General features: G+C 41.8%; 1 protein-coding gene across 2 annotated transcripts in view; it reads right to left on the reverse strand.

Moving 5' to 3' along the window:
* pltp (phospholipid transfer protein) overlaps positions 1 to 16,407 on the reverse strand; it is a 25,818-nt gene extending 9,411 nt beyond the window's left edge. For both annotated transcript variants that reach the window (XR_014601079.1, XM_084061459.1), the window contains exons 1-8: positions 16,350 to 16,407; positions 9,086 to 9,212; positions 7,481 to 7,580; positions 7,207 to 7,335; positions 6,434 to 6,589; positions 5,238 to 5,301; positions 4,000 to 4,063; positions 1,751 to 1,842 (exon numbers count right to left, since the gene is read on the reverse strand). Coding sequence is in view for 1 of the 2 variants with exons in the window: in XM_084061459.1 (XP_083917585.1) it covers positions 1,751 to 1,842; positions 4,000 to 4,063; positions 5,238 to 5,301; positions 6,434 to 6,589; positions 7,207 to 7,335; positions 7,481 to 7,580; positions 9,086 to 9,197 (717 nt within the window). In the remaining variant the exon portion in view is untranslated. The remainder of the gene's footprint in view (positions 1 to 1,750; positions 1,843 to 3,999; positions 4,064 to 5,237; positions 5,302 to 6,433; positions 6,590 to 7,206; positions 7,336 to 7,480; positions 7,581 to 9,085; positions 9,213 to 16,349) is intronic.
* Between the last annotated feature and the right edge of the window lie 272 nt (positions 16,408 to 16,679).

A 16,679-nucleotide genomic window follows, 5' to 3' on the forward strand; every position in this document is an offset into this window, starting at 1 on the left:
AGCACGCACACAAGCACGCACACACACGCACACGCACACGCACACGCATGCACGCACACAAACACAGAAGAAGCAGTGTTGCCAAGTCTGCTTATTAAAAGCAACTTTGGGCTCGTTTTTTCTGTAAAATAGCTTGTAAATATTGGTAGTTTCCGGTTGTGTATTTTTTTTTTGGGGGGGGGCCTGAGTCTGATTCTGTAAATGTCTTCTAAATCAGAACCTTTTTCTGAAAAAACGTATTTTGCTATATCAGTGGTTCTCAAACGTATTCATGTCAAGGCGGACCCCCACAATTATATGTATTTGGCCTCCAACCCCCATCTCAAAATATTTTGCTCCAGGGACCCCCAGAAGCAAAGATTTGAGTTAAAAATGTTTGCTAAATATCTAACTATATAAATGGCGAGCAACTTCCGCACCCTGGGTGCGACACCCCACAGCTCTGTTATCGACTAAACACAACACTGTCACACCACATGTCGCCAACACTGTCGCCACGGCGGGCGGCCTGAATTTACGTTTCGCGTAGGGCACCTGCCATGCCTCACTACACCGTTCCCACCTCGCAACATAATTAATTCTACTCACCAAATGTCGGACACAACGGAAGTGGAAGCAGCTTCCTACCGCTTACCGTGCGTACCACCGAGGCCAACACAACACGACGGCCCGCCATTGAAAATCCCCAAAACAACAAGAGCACATTGCTCTGCTCTGCTCCACACACCAGGCTAGGTTCATGACACCAAAGGATTAGCCAGTGATGTCATCATTACTGGTCAACACACCAGGCTAGGTTCATGACAGCAAAGGATTCCACAGTGATGTCATCATTATGCAACCCGGAAGTACACATCGCCGGCATTGGGATGCCAGGTTGGGATGCCACGCCAGAAACAAGCAAGAACCTGCATGATTTTTTTTTTTGATTTTTTTTTTTTTTTTTTTTTTTTTACCGTTTGGAGATTTTCATCCGACGACTTTGGCGCGGACCACCAGGGGGTCCGCGGACCCCCTGACACATAAAAAATATTATTTCTTCCCAATTTTTTTCTCAATTTTTTTACTTTTACATTACAACTTTTTCTTTTTTTTTTTTTTTTTCCCAAATGTTCATCCCATATATACACGCGCCCACGCTGGGCCCCGTGCGCGGCTGGGGGTTTCGGGCGGCCATAGGCCGCCCGGACCTCTAGTATATATATATATAAATTGAAAGATTTGTGCCAATTTTCCAAAAAAAATCAGAACTACAAGCTCAGTGTGGCGAGTGACGCGCTATGAACTTGTTTTGAATAACCAAAGTATCAAATAATGGTTTAAGTGATTCAAATCTAAAATGAATTCCCGGTTTTGGCCTTCATTCAAAAAATTTGATGAGCACAAATTCAATCATTGTAGTGGTTCTCAAACTGAGGCTCAGGGACCCTCTGGGTTGCTTGAGGGGGTTCCAAATGGACCCTTACAGGAGGAATCGTCAATCCAGTAATTTCAATAGATCCAGTATGATCTTATTTACTGGCAATTATAATTACTGTACTCATATTGAATATATTCCGTTACCAACAATGAATAAGGCTGAAGAATTGTGTTGCCACAATTTGTTGACCTGCACGTACGCCAGTGTTTTAAGCCACTGTTTGGTAGGATACGTGCCACTTTAATGGTGCCTACATGCATATCATGTAACACTAATGAATGAATTACTGTTAAAGAGTAACAGAATAAAACAGAATAGACGGCCATTCACCTTGAAGTCCATGTCCAGACTCCTAGAGGTCACCGTGGGGTCACGGAGCAGAGCGTAGTCGATACCGATGTAGTTATCTACCTCTGTCCTTACTGCAGACAGACAGACAGACAGACAGACAGACAGACAGACAGACAGACAGACAGACGTCATAATGATAATTTGTTTGTGTATAAAACATGACATTTGAGGATCCATGTTGTTTATTATTGATATTGGGATTTGATTCAGTTGTTGATTGACAGTTATTCAATTCAATTCAAAGTGTATTCCAGACACACAGGGGGTCCACATAGAGTACATAAACAAATCATAGACATCACACATTGCAAATGAAACAATTAAAGAACATAAAATCATAAATAGAGGCTGACTCTCCAGTGTTTACACAGCCTGGAAGAGTACCGGAGGCAGCTCTTCCAAGGATTGACTATTATGCTCAATAATACTGTTTTCCGGGACTTATCCAGGCAAGACATGAGTCGATACATATGGTGCCTTAAGAGAGCCTCTCATGTGTGGATTCCACACGTTACAAACAAGTGACTGGCACATATGCCGTCTAGGGACCTTAAGTAGAATCCTCAGGGCATCATTCTAGGCCACTTTAAGCCTCCGCATGCTACCCTTCTTGTATGTGCACCACAAGTAAGCTGTATACATGGGAGTGCAAAATGCTGTAAAAAGTGCACACTTTACAGGACTTCAACACATACTTAACCTGCGAAACAGCGTATTAGCCTGGGCATAAAGTGTGCTGCCCTGTCTGGAGATATCTCTATCATCATGGAGATTATAAGTGAAAATGTAGCCAAGGTACTTGATTTCCTGGCGCACAGAAAGACGGCTGTCACATAAGTGAAAAGCTGGGAAGGCCAATTTTTTGTGTCCTCATGGCTTCTCACTATCATGACACTACTCATTTTTTGCATTGTAATTTACTAGAAATTCAATCTTATGACAAGTGACTTCACGGCCAAGTTAACTTTTAAAAAGCATGTCAGTTAGGGTTTGTTTGTGAGTTATGGTTTAACGGGTGTCAGGGACGGTTTTCAGGCCAAGGACCCCTAAGCTGAGAGAGAGAGATGAAGCAGGGACCCCCCTACATATTGTATAACATTGTGTTGCAGATTAAACTTAAATAGATAAAATAACCAATCTACATAAAGCTCACCCGCACTGTGATCTTGTAGATCGACTATTTTCGGTTAAGGTTCCCCTCAGAATAGGGATGGTTAATGTAAAAAAAATAAAACTCCCCGACCCCTTGTAATAAATCTGAGGACCCCCAAAATAATCATATTTGAACTGGGGACCCCCCACACCCTGATAAGCACTTTGAATGTAAGTTGAGGCAATACATTTTGTTTGACTCAGCTCCGCAGATAAATATTGTGAAAATAGCAGATCTACAAGCTCACAATGCCTCGCAATGCGAGCCGTTGTGAGCTTGTAGATCGGCTATTTTCTTATATTATTTGACAATTTGGCCAATGTTTGACTAGTTTTTAAAGTAGTTTGTTGTTTACGTTTGATGCAGTGAGTAGGCTAATGGTCTTTTTCTTTTCTTTCTTTCTTATTTTTTAGGTATTCAAAAGGTCTTAAAAGTCCTTAAATTGTCACTTCACTGTCATCTGGGGACCTCCCAACATCATATGGGGACCCTCCTGGGGGTCTCGACCCACATGTTGAGAACCACTGATGTACATGATGCTGTGGTTTATTGTTGAGAAGGACGATCGCACCCTCTTGTGGACTGTTTGTGCAGAGACACTGCATCCATGTACCGTCTCTGCATCAGTAAATTAAAATTATATTGAATAAAACATTCCTGCATTGTCTCTGCATCAGTTAATTCATGGTTAATTCATAATTCAAATGACATCAAATTTAAAACCATTCTGAACAAAAGGGCTCCAGTTCGGTATCATCCCATAAGCTGCGCTGAGAAAAAAATGTCACACCTAAAAATGCAAATCCTGTACTTTCTTACATGAAACATGGAGTCTTGTTTTATACATTTAAAAAGGTTGAGCCTGCACACCGGCTGCAAGGCAAAGGATCGCGTGAGTTGACAACCTTTCGATCCTCACAGGATCTTCATCATGTCAACTGACCTGTCCTTACCTGGAATAGTTTAGTGTTTAAGGTTTCTGTTGGATTAGATGAATGGTTTAGTGGTTAGGGGTATACTTGTGTTTAAGGTTAGGGTTAGCCGTGTGTAAGGTTGTTGGATTAGATGAACGTACCTGGAATGGTTTCCAACATGGTGTTAATGTGAACCATAGCGGCATGGTTGAGCGCTGGACAGATCTACACAGACAGACAGACAGACAGACAGACAGACAGACAGACAGACAGACAGAGGTTAGTGTCATGTCATGCTCGTCTGGCAGTGATGCTAACATCCTAGTGCTATCAAAACACAACAGCAGGGCGCTAAATGCTTGTTGGATCGGAGAACAGGGTCTCTCAAACATTCTCATGTCAAGTCAAGGACCCCCAAATTGCTACAAATGAAGTCCCAGCCAGCTCATTTTAAAAGATGACCCCCATACGAGAAGGTGTTAGTTGGCAGATAGTACATCATTCTACAACTGTTTTATCTCGTAGGTGGGGAGAGTGAAACCTATGATCTGTCATTCTAATGCGTTCTCTCATTGGCCCATTTGGGACAAAAAACACTGTGGCGAGGTTTCTGTCATTGTGAAAGTCAGATATGAACAAAAATATGTATAAAATCGCGTCCACTCTGGTTTTTAGCTGCGGTGGAGTCGGGATGAAGTTATGTCATTTTACCACTCGTCCTAGGACATAATAACATCATATTAGGGTAAGAAAAACTTGGTCCGGAATTCTCCTTTAACGTCGAAGTGTCCTTGAGCAAGACACTTAACCCGAACTGCTCCTGATGAGCAGGTTGGTGCCTAGCATGGTTTCCTCCGCCGTCGGGGTGTGAACGGGTGAATGAAATGCACCATTTACTGTATTTCAAAAATAGCTAAAATACTACAAGCTCACAACACGTTGTGATAAAAAAAGAAAGAAAGAAGAAGAGATACGTTTCAAGGTGGTAAACTATTCCTCATTTTGCCGGGGACCCCCTGGAACCCCCTCGAGGACCCTTGGGGGTTCCCGGACCCCACTTTGAGAACCTCATGGATAGGATAGATTAATGATGTCTGTTGACATTATATATATATATATATATATATATATATATATATATATATATATAGAGAGAGAGAGAGAGAGAGAGAGAGAGAGAGAGAGAGAGAGAGAGAGAGAGAGAGAGAGAGGGGGGGGGGGAATGTTTTGAATATGGTTTTGCTCTTGTTAAGATTGGTATCCTATTATTTATTGGCTATATTATTGGCTCGGGAATGTGACAAAAACATCTGATCTCCATGTATTCAAGGCTTCATGGGGTGTGTAATTTATAATATTTTTTTTGGGGTGAACTTTCTTAAATGATGTCTGGTTTTACCTGTTGGTTGAGCAGGAAGCGCATTGCTGTGGTCAGGAAGGTTGCCAGGAAGTCATACACCCTCCTACAAAATAAAACAACAGCAAGTGATACACCCTCCTACAAAATAAAACGACAGCAAGTCATACATCCTCCTACAACTTAAAACGGGAAGTCATACACCCTCCTACAAAATAAAACAAGTTACCTTCCCGGGAATGAAACAATAATCTCTCATTTGACATCATCTGGTCTCCTTGGTAAGAGAACAGATCAAATATAATCAACTATATTGATCCCCTTGGCCCAAGAGTTCAAAACAGATTTGGATTATTTCTTTAATCAAATGTATATTTCTTATGGGCATAATGTTGGCTGAGATAATGCTATGACTACAGATCGGATATCAAAGTGATCTCAATGCTGCTTTTTGGATTTGAACTGCCAAAAATACGAATGTGATCCGCTAGGATAGGGATAAAAACATTTTAAAAAATCTGTGGCCCTGGGGGAAACCCCTGACCCCTGATCATGACATTTTACTTGACTATTCGTTGTCATGCAAATAATTGTGTTTAACAATTGACTTGTGTTTTTGGCATTGAACATTGGAACATAATAAATACAAATAAATATTAGATGTTTTTTGGGGGGGTTTTGTTAGTGTAAATAGCTGATCTACAAGCTCACAACGCGTCACATTGCTTTAAAAAATATATATCTATATATATATCTATATATATATTATGAACACTTTTCAGCAGACACATGTATATAGATGACTAGAAACGATTATGACGATTGTCTCAAATAACATATTATGAAGACATTCACAGGTGTTACCAATACCAACTAATGAAGGCTCTGTTCCATTTAGTCTAGCACAGTGGTTTCCACGACCCCCATATCTCTGAGAGTGTACAAATGGAACCAAATGGCTTACGGGTCCATTTGGTTCCATTTGTACACTCTCAGAGTTACACACCCGTAAGGGACCATTTGGAAGCCCATGAGGGTCCCTGGACCCCAACTGTAGACTCACTGGTGTAACAGAGTGTTTCCAGTGAGCCAACATGCACAATATCAGCACCCTGACTCTGTTTGACCAGAATGGAACAGAGCCTTCATTAGTATCATTGGCAACACCTGTGAATGTCTTCATAATATGGCTGCTGTGAATAGAGCCTATAGCGAGAGGCGTAATGCACTGGTCTTACCCCAGAGTTCCACTGAACCTGGCCTTCATCTTGACGATGCTGGCGTCACACGTCACGTTGCTGATCTTCAGTCGTCCCACTTCGTCCCTCTGCATCTTCAGAGCCGTGTTGATGTTCACGCCTTCGGCCGATGCGTTGATGTACCCTGTATCATAACTGTTGTACAATAACACTGTTGTTAAACACAATACTACCTTTATTAAGCACCAGTGGTGGAAAACGTACTCAGATTCTTTACTTGAGTAAAAGTATCAATACTGCAATATATAAATACTCTGTTACAAGTAAAAGTCCAAAATTGACTTGAGTAAAAGCACAAAGGTATTGGCATCAAAAAAGTAAAAGTACTAAAATGTTTGAAAATAGCAGCCCTACAAGCTCACAACGCGTCGCGATGCGACACGTTGTGAGCTTGTAGATCGGCTATTTTCAAATAGCCAATGTATAAAAATGTTGTGGAGTAGAGGTAAAAGTACTGAGAATGGGAAGTACTCCTGTAAAGTAAAACATCCTCAAAAGTGTACTTAAGTACAGTAGTTGAGTACATGTACTTAGTTACTTTACACCACTGTTAAACACTATACTATTGTTATTAAAGGCATACTATGTAACTTTGCCCTGTGTTTACACAACAAAACAATAAAATACATGTTTGTCTCCGCCAGGCCGTAGGCATGGGGAGACTATGTTTTGCACCCTGAGACAATGCTGTCTAGTTGTATATTACATTCATTGAAAATAATATTCTGTAATAAAAAATGTAATGTACGAACAAGAACCAGTAGAGGATCCGTCGGTGGAAGCTCAGAGTGATGGAGGTGTTCTGGACGTCAAACGACAAACCAACATCTGACTGGAAGCTAAGGTCTGCATGAGGCATGTTGAGCTCTGTTATCTTCACACTGAGGAGGAGAGGAGAGGAGAGGAGAGGAGAGGAGAGTGGGGTAATATTTAGGTTAATATTTGGTCATTATAAATATATTGTGTACATAATATGATGGTGATGGTGTATTATGTCAATAGGATAAACATAATGGGTATATTTACTCAGTGATGGTGTACTCGAATCGTCCCTCGTTCCCTTTCATCTCTGGCATGGTTATGTTACTGAGTTCCTCCTCCACAAAATTTGTGGTCTCATACTTTACTGCAAATACACAGTACAAATGCTCTAAATACTAAAATACACAGTACACATACTCTAAATACTAAAATACACAGTACAAATACTCTAAATACTAAAACGCACAGTGTACATAGCCGAGCCGGGGCTCCCCTGTTTGAGATGCATGCGCACGACCGCGACTAGTGCGTTCAACGCCATCCCTAACCACGCATCACGATCAAACGTACCGATCAAAAAACAAACTGATAGATTGATAAATATGTATTTATCAAATTAAATATGTACAAGAAAATATGTTTCATTTGTATGTGCTTAATCCATTAAGACCGGGAACACATCTGTGTAATCACTTAAACCATTATTTTATACTTAGGCTATTCAAAAATAGCAGATCCTACAAGCTTATGAGCTTGAAGATCTGCTATTTTTGAAAAATCTTGAAAATGTGTGCAAATCTTTATCGCTATATATTTTTAAATGTTTAACTCAAATCTTTGCTTCTGGCCTGGGGGTCCCTGGAACAACATATTTTGAGAAGGGGGTCCGCGGCCAAATACATATCATTTTGGGGGCCCTTGACAAGTTTGAGAACCATATAGCAACATACGTTTTTTCAAAAAACTGTTTTTTTATTTAGAAGACATGTAGAATCCCCAGAAGAAAAGATTTGAGTTACAAATGTTCACTTTAAATAGCAGATATACAAGCTCATAGCGCGGCACCGAGTGCCGCGCTATGAGCTTGTATATCTGCTATTTTTGAATAGCCAAAAAATTATGGTTATAGCCCAAAAAATATCTAAAATGACACAGTATACTTTCGCGGTCTTTTTTTTTTATAAATATATTTTTTATTAGCTTTTTTCGTTGTAAAATACCCGGTCTTAATGGGTTAATAAAGTATATCTCATCTCATCTCAGCATGTCCTGTATGTGTCAATATGGTTTAAAGTGCCTGTGTCAGTATAGTCAGTGACTGTCTGGATTGGCCTCCTGGTATGTGTCAACAATATTAGATAGTATAGGGTAACCTCGCGATTGTTTACAGCATTGAGCAACGACTCTGGTTGCTCAGGAAACCCAAGGAGACGACCTGATGAGACAACAGCTGACGCGACGGAAAATAACGTCTGGAAGCTATCTCTAAGCACTTCTGACGCTTTTAAGATCTCTCATGGAATAAATCCCAATTATATATTATTTTCTTTCATCTCTTCATTTGGTTTAAAGAGGCATAGCTGTCATATTTTCTGAAGCAGTCCACAATCAATGGACATTTGGGTAACAGTGGCTACACAGGTCTGCAAGGTACAGTACAGTACATTCATAATGATGTTGTACTGTACGGATGACAATCCAAAAAAACAAACAAAACAATAAAGTATCCTCAGCATTGTAGATTGTTCTTACAGTATAAAGTATAGTATAGTATAGTATAGTATAGTATAGCATAGCATAGCATAGCATAGCATAGCATAGCATAGCATAGCATAGTATAGTATAGTGTAGTGTTATGTATTTTCTTACACATGTCCAGGCCTCGTTTCGTGATGCGGATTTTGCAACCGGCCGCTTCATCGGCCATGTTGGAGGAGAGCAAGGTGAACAGGAAGAGGAGGGGCAACAGATAGGAAGCCATTCTGAGCAACGAAATCTGAAACAAACAAAACGGACAATTTAAAAACACGCACGACAGACAGACAAACTATAGCAACCCTCCACTCTATGCCTAAACCTAACCTTAACCCTAACCCTAACCTCACAGAAACTAAGGCCTAAACCTACACTTAACCTCAAAACCATGTGGCCGTGGTTTAAAAATCCTTTGAAGATAGCCGATCTACAAATTCACAACGCGTCGCTTAACCCTAACCCTAGTGGAGTAAAAGTACAATATTTGCCTTTGAGATGAAGTGGAGTAGACGTAAAATGATTGCAAATTGTAAGTACTCCAGTAAAGTAAAGAATACCTCAAAATTGTTCTTCAGTACAGTACTTGAGTAAATGTACTTAGTTACTTTACACCACTGGCTGAGGATCAGCGGTCCTGATGACCAGGGAGCTCAAGCTGAGGGCAATGATACAATGTGTGATAGGTACGAATTTGACCGTTTCGCCAGTCACCCAACCATATGAGTACTAGAGGAGCTACAGTGGAAGAGAAGTCACACACATGCATGGGCCGGGTCAGTGGGTCTCAAAGTGTGGTCCAGGGACACTCAGGGTTCCTTGAGGGGGTTTCAAATGGGACCCTGACAGGTCCGTAACTCTGAGAGTGTACGAATGGAACCAAATGGCTCCATGTTGTGTACACTCTCAGAGTTATGGGGGTCCTTGGAATGAAGGAGTGCGAGTAGCAGTGGTCTGCCATGTGTTGTGTTGTTAGTAGGATGATTGAAAGACCCTCAGGAGGATGGTGAACTCTATGAGACCATTTCCTGTTTTCTGCTGCTGCATCTTCCTAGAAGTCCTACACTGCCCCCCCTCCCTCCCTCCCTCTCTCTCTCTGCCTCTCCCCCCTCCCCTATCTCTCTCTCCCTCCCCCCTCTCTCTCTCTCTCTCTCTCTCTCTCTCTCTCTCTCCCCCCCTCTCTCCCCCCTCTTTGTCTGTCTGTCTGTCTGTCTGTCTGTCTGTCTGTCTGTCTGTCTCTCTCTCTCTCTCTCTCTCTCTCTCTCTCTCACGCACACGCGCACGCGCACGCGCACACACACACACACACACACACACACACACACACACACACACACACACACACACACACACACACACACACACACACACACACACACACACACGCAGATGAATGGGGGTCGACACAGTTCCTAAATCACCGTCAGGCATGAGCGTGCACGTGTCCAGCAGGCGGAGCGCGCACGTGAACTAAATACAGTTAAAAAAAGACACAAGTTTGACTTCTCTGGTCGCTATGGAAACCACCCAAAACCAGTTTCAACTCCTATTTTCTGTTGTTCTATCTCTCTATTCCTCCTTTTCTCTCTCTCTTTGTTTCTCCTTGTTTATATCTTTCCTTTTCTCTCCTATTCCACTCTGATCTATCTCTCCTCTCTGTCTGTCTGTATGTCTCTCTGTCTCTGTGTCTCTCTCTCTCTCTCTCTCTCTCTCTCTCTCTCTCTCTCTCTCTCTCTCTCTCTCTCTCTCTCTCTCTCTCTCTCTCTCCATGTGTTTTGGTTAGTGTCCATGTTGATGTGAACTCTAGTAACCTTGTCACTGTGCTTCATGGCAACAGGAACATAATGTTGTCATTTTTAGTTTTATTTTGTTCACAGAAAAACACATTCCACAACCACTGGTGACCAGTTGACCAGTACAACCACAGTCTGATACTGTTGTACTGGGAGCTGACCAGTACAACCACAGTCTGATACTGTTGTACTGGGAGCTGACCAGTACAACCACAGTCTGATACTGTTGTACTGGGAGCTGACCAGTACAACCACAGTCTGATACTGTTGTACTGGGAGCTGACCAGTACAACCACAGTCTGATGCTGCTGGCCGCTGAGCAGCTCTATTGGAGCAGTCGGGGGTCCAGTGCCTTGCTCTAGGGCACTTCAGCGGTTTTGGGGGAGGGGTAAGCGGTAGACCATTCACTCCCCCCCCAAATATTTTCCATGCTTGACCCGGGAATTGAACCGGGTACCTTTGGGTAACAAATGCTATCCTCTAACCCTTCGGCTGCTTACTTTATGCATATGATTATTAATCCATTCACACACATTCCATACACTTTTGATATCTGCTGCTATTGTCATGTCTTTAGTTGCACAAGAGACTGAGGTAGACGTTTTTTATTGTTACACTTTTTATATTTGATATTGCTTCCTCCCTCTATTCTTAATATCTTGGCCAGGAGATTATGTTTTTGCCCAGGTTGGCTCTATAACAGGCCGCTTCATGTTTTGGCCTATAGCTCTTGAACCGTAGGTCGTACAATCCAAATATTTTCTCCCTGGATTACTTGGATCAAAATCTCTCAAGACAGATTCCGCTAACAGCAGAATCTGTCAGCACCACTGCCATAAACATGTAGGGTTGTTGATAGTGTGGTTTCTTTTCGGGTGATACCGTGGGATAAACCTCAATAAAATGTCGCAGCACAGAAAGAACGAGATCCGATGGATATTATTCTCCAAGTCTTTTATTTGATCAACTTCAGGAGTATTCACAAAAAGTGGCAACTGAGTGGGTCAAAATACAGTGCCCTGAGATCACACAAGTACACACTTTTATACAGTAAATTCAAGACACGCGCTAGCTTCGCAGTCCCTCCTCCTCCTTCTTCTCTCAGCCAATCGGGAGCTGATCCGCTCCGGCCGAGCACACAGTGAGTCTTGCTAGGCTTATCACACACATTTGCATGAAGGTAACTTCTGACAATACAGTTTATGTTCCTGCGGCCAAACTATAACCTAAAATGGAATATTCTTTAATAATTCGTGTTCAGTATGTCCTGAGCTTTAAAAGGAGTGTAAAAATACATACATTTATATAAATATACAGCAGTTAACAAACAAGAATTTTAAAGAACAACTTAATCTCTTCAATCGGACTGTTTTCTATCTAAAGAGGCTTCCTCTTTGATCAAACCAGATCCCAAGACCTAATCACTGAGAACCTGTTTTATCTTAACTACTGTAAACATCTTTACCAGGATGTTTATACTTTGAAGGAAAATAGCTCTGTGTTCAAATCATAATGATTGGATACGTCTGTGGCCTACAGTAACTTATGCTATGAACATCAGATTACATCACCGCTGTTGAGTGTTTAACTTTGTCCATTGTCTATCTAATCCTGAGATGTTTTGGAAGAATGTGTCTTAGTGACGAAAGCACTTCAATTCAGAGAAACAGTTGCTGGTTAAGTTCCAGGCCAATCACTTCGGATGCTGTTATTCTGAATGAAATTACTCTGCTATGTAAAAGCCCATGTATATCAATTTTAGCATATGTGATGGTCTGGGAGATACTTCAATAGTACAATAGGAATAAACAGAGAAGCACCTGTGAGGAAGTCGACTAAGAAAGGGGAGGAGACAAACCAAGTTCCTGCTACTACGAAGCAAAGGAGGTTGTGCCCCCAGAGGCAAAAACAGAGGATGATTGCTTGGATCTTGCAACTTGGGTGTTGCAACTTGGGTGTAACAGTCTGTTGCTATAGGAGATGTTCTGCGGCAGGGCAGAAAAGCTCCTTTAGCAACAGACTGTTACACCCAAGTTGCAAGAAGGAGCGCTATAGGAGATCTTTTCTGCCTGCTGCAATAAGAGTGTACAACTCCTCATCTGGTTGGCTTGATCGGGCTGATCAGGCTGTTTAGGATGGGGGACGTGGGATTCAAGCCATCGCGACTCTTTAGTAGTGTTTGGTCTGTAAATTGTCAGGTTGACTATGCTTAGATGGCTTTTTTAAATGTTTTTATATTATAATGTTTCTATATGAGAGTTGCTGTAACACCTTAATTTCCCCTCTGGGATGCATAAAGTACCTACCTACCTACCTATCATGACGCAACTTTCAGTATATTTTCCGCCATTTTGTGTTTTCTTCAAAAGACACTTTTTTCTACCACTATCATGTGATTACATTACATTGCAGTCATTTAGCAGCAGACGCTTTTATCCAAAGCGACTTACAATAAGTGCAATCCACATAGGTATAGGCAAGAAAACGACTAATCACCAGAAGTCTTAAGTGCACTCTCTTCTAAAACAAGCAACTAAGAGTATACCTAGCGCTAAGGTAAAAGTGCAATATATCAACTATATTGTGACCAAGATGTATCAGTCAGATTTGTCAGATTCCATTCCGGTTGGCTACGATTGGCGTCCAAAGTGTGCGCCAGGGGCTCGTTTTGCACAAATCGTGAACGCATTGGCCCAAATGTTTATCACACATCGAGGGGCCTCTAAACAACACGGAGCCAAAAGTGATTTCACTTCCCCCCATAGGGGCACCAGTAAGTAGTAGCCTTGGGAAGTTGGGACCCAATGGTTCCTGAGCCATACAGGTATCGGGACCCATTTTCTATAGTCTTTGGTATGACCCAGGGGATTGAACCCCGACCTCACAGCCTCAGGGCGGACACTAGTCTCTAACCACAAGGCCACTGGTATAGGGGGCGCCATACATGCTACGAATATCACTGTTGGTTGCCGAACAAACAGTGAATCCTCCACCAAATGAGACACTAAAGGTCTTGTGATTCATGTGACATTTACCGTCAGACAGGGTTTTCCTACTCCACACCGTTTGCCTGTAATTCTCTTCTAAAATTGGTCTCACGTGTTGAGGGGCCACTACTAAGCAGACTTCCCAAAAACACTTTCACTCCTGTCCATCCATAGTGTTTAAGTGGCCTTGAGCAGCACACTTAACCCCTAAATGCCCCCGATGAGCGTGTTGATTTACCCTGCATGGTTTCCTCCGCTGTCGGTGTGCCGCGCGCGTGTGTGTGTGTGCGTACCTGCGTGCGTGCGTGCGAGAGAAAGATAGAGAGAGAGTGTGTGTGTGTGTGTGTGTGTGTGTGTGTGTGTGTGTGTGTGTGTGTGTGTGTGTGTGTGTGTGTGTGTGTGCGCGTGCGCGCGTGCGTGCGTGCGTGCGTGCGTGCGTGCGTGCGTGCGTGTGTGTGTGTGTGTGTGTGTGTGTGTGTGTGTGAAATACACAGTAAAGCACTCTGGATAAAAGAGCTATTATGAATGCATGAATGGCAAAACATGTCCAGCAGCTATCTAAACAGGCCTGTCATTATGTTAACAGCGTACATCCAGTAGTCCATGACACAGTCCAAAGTACCACAGGGAGTGCACAGCTGTCATTAATCACACAGCCGTACAGAACACACTGTAATTACACTGATATAAATCACTGCTTCTCAAAAATGTAGCCCCCCAGGGGGACCAAAATGAACCCTTACAGGTCTGTACTACACTGAGGGTTTTACAGTGTAGGGCAAAAGAAAACTAAAACTGTATCAAATGAGGGTACGTGGTCTAAAGCACTGGTTCCCAAACAGTGGGTCGGGAACCATTCGTGGGTCGCGGATCCATTTCCCTGAGTCGCGAGTGAATATCCCTTAAATTTGTTGTTTCCTAAATGTTTCTAAACATTTTTCTTAAATAATTTCATAAATAAAATAAAATATAATACAAGAAATTCCCTAAATTAGAAAAACAAATATTTAAGAAGTAGCGAAGCGACGCGTTGTGCGCTTGTAGATCTGCTATTTTCACTTAGTTTTCAGATAGTTTTAGATCTTGAGCTAAAAAGTCTGCAAACCACTGGTCTAATGTATCAAATTGGGGGTCCTTGAAATTAAACATTGACAATCACTGAACTAAACTCTACAGCCTCTGTGGACATTTTTAAGAACAACCTTAAAACGCTATTTTTTGAACAAGCTTTTGCAGATGTTACATGATTGTATTTCAACGTTTGTGTTGTTATTTGCTGTACTGCTTGAGATGAATTGTACAGGCTTTGTTTCTGTTCTACCTATTTTAATACCTTGTTTTGTTTTTAATCTCTATGTATGTGAAGCACTTTGTGAGTCCTCTCTGTGATAAGTGCTATATAAATAAAATGTACTTACTTACTGGGACCCCCCCCCAATCTACACTTATAATAATCTGAAGATTAACCTCTTCAGACTCAACCTCAGGCCGTAACACGTGACTTAGTTTATGACAACCATGCAGACTGACCCCGGTCATTTGTTCTCATTCGTTTTTCTCTGGACCACAATGTTATTTTTTTTTATTTAGATAGCATGATATTCATTGTTTAACTTGTATCCTATATGTTTATGGCAGTGGGGGTAATCCTATAGTTTCAACGTACAGATTATTATTTTTATAGTATATTGTTTAGATGATAGGTTATGGTTAGGGTATGCTCTTTTTTTTCTCTAAGCACCTTAACGTCCATAAGTATATCATGCACAGTATACATACATTGCTGCTATGTTCAGGCACCCTAGTTTGTTCTTTATCTCAGGTACTTTGTAAATATGTAGATAACTTGTTTGGCCTTCTGTTGTTCTCTTGTTTGATCTCCTTCCCACTGCCCCCCACCCCCTCTTCTTCTCCCCCCCCCCCCTTCTTTCTATGGAAATGAACATTGAATTAACACTTTTTTACCTTGTAAACCTGTGATGTGACAATAAACCTGATTCTGATTCTGATTCTGATGGTTTACCTGTGATCCTAGTTTACTGAGACACTAAACTGTCTCTCTGCATTCTATGTACTTTATTTTGCTTGTTGTAAGTCACTCTGGATAAGCGTGCCTGATAAATGCCAGTGTTCATTTAAACATGGTAGATCTGCTATTTTCACTATATTTGAAATAGGGCTTAAGTTGGACATGTAGTGAAGTCAAAATTGCAATATTTGTCTTTCAAATTTAGTTGAGTGAAAAATCCCAAAATGCAATTACCCGTGTAAAGTACAGATACTCAAAACATTTACTTAAGTACAGTGGGCTAGTCAAGCAAATGTACTGGATGAAATACCATGGATGATGGTAAACACACACACACACACACACACACACACACACACACACACACACACACACACACACACACACACACACACACACACACACACACACACACACACACACACACACACAAACACACACACACACACACACACACACACACACACACACACACACACACACACACACACACACACACACACACACACACACACACACACACACACACACACACACAGTACATACATGAATACATCATTATAAAGACTCACTGTGCCTGATGTGCAAGTCCTACCGTGTGTTCCTTCTCAATGACTCTGACCTCTCTCTTGCTCAGCAGCTTGAGGGAACTTGAGGGAGTGACTATGTAAACTCCGCCTTCTCTCTCTCTCTCTCTCTCTCTCTCTCTCTCTCTCTCTCTCTCTCTCTCTCTCTCTCTCTCTCTCTCTCTCTCTCTCTCTCTCTCTCTCTCTCTGTGTGTGTGTGTGTGTGTGTGTGTGTGTGTGTGTGTGTGTGTGTGTGTGTGTGTGTGTGTGTGTGTGTGTGTGTGTGTGTGGAACAGCTGCTATGTTGACTTTGAGGGAAGCATGTACATTTTGAGG

This window comes from Gymnoscopelus microlampas (assembly GCF_963454915.1).
Source record: "Gymnoscopelus microlampas genome assembly, chromosome: 7".
Lineage (NCBI taxonomy): Eukaryota > Metazoa > Chordata > Actinopteri > Myctophiformes > Myctophidae > Gymnoscopelus > Gymnoscopelus microlampas.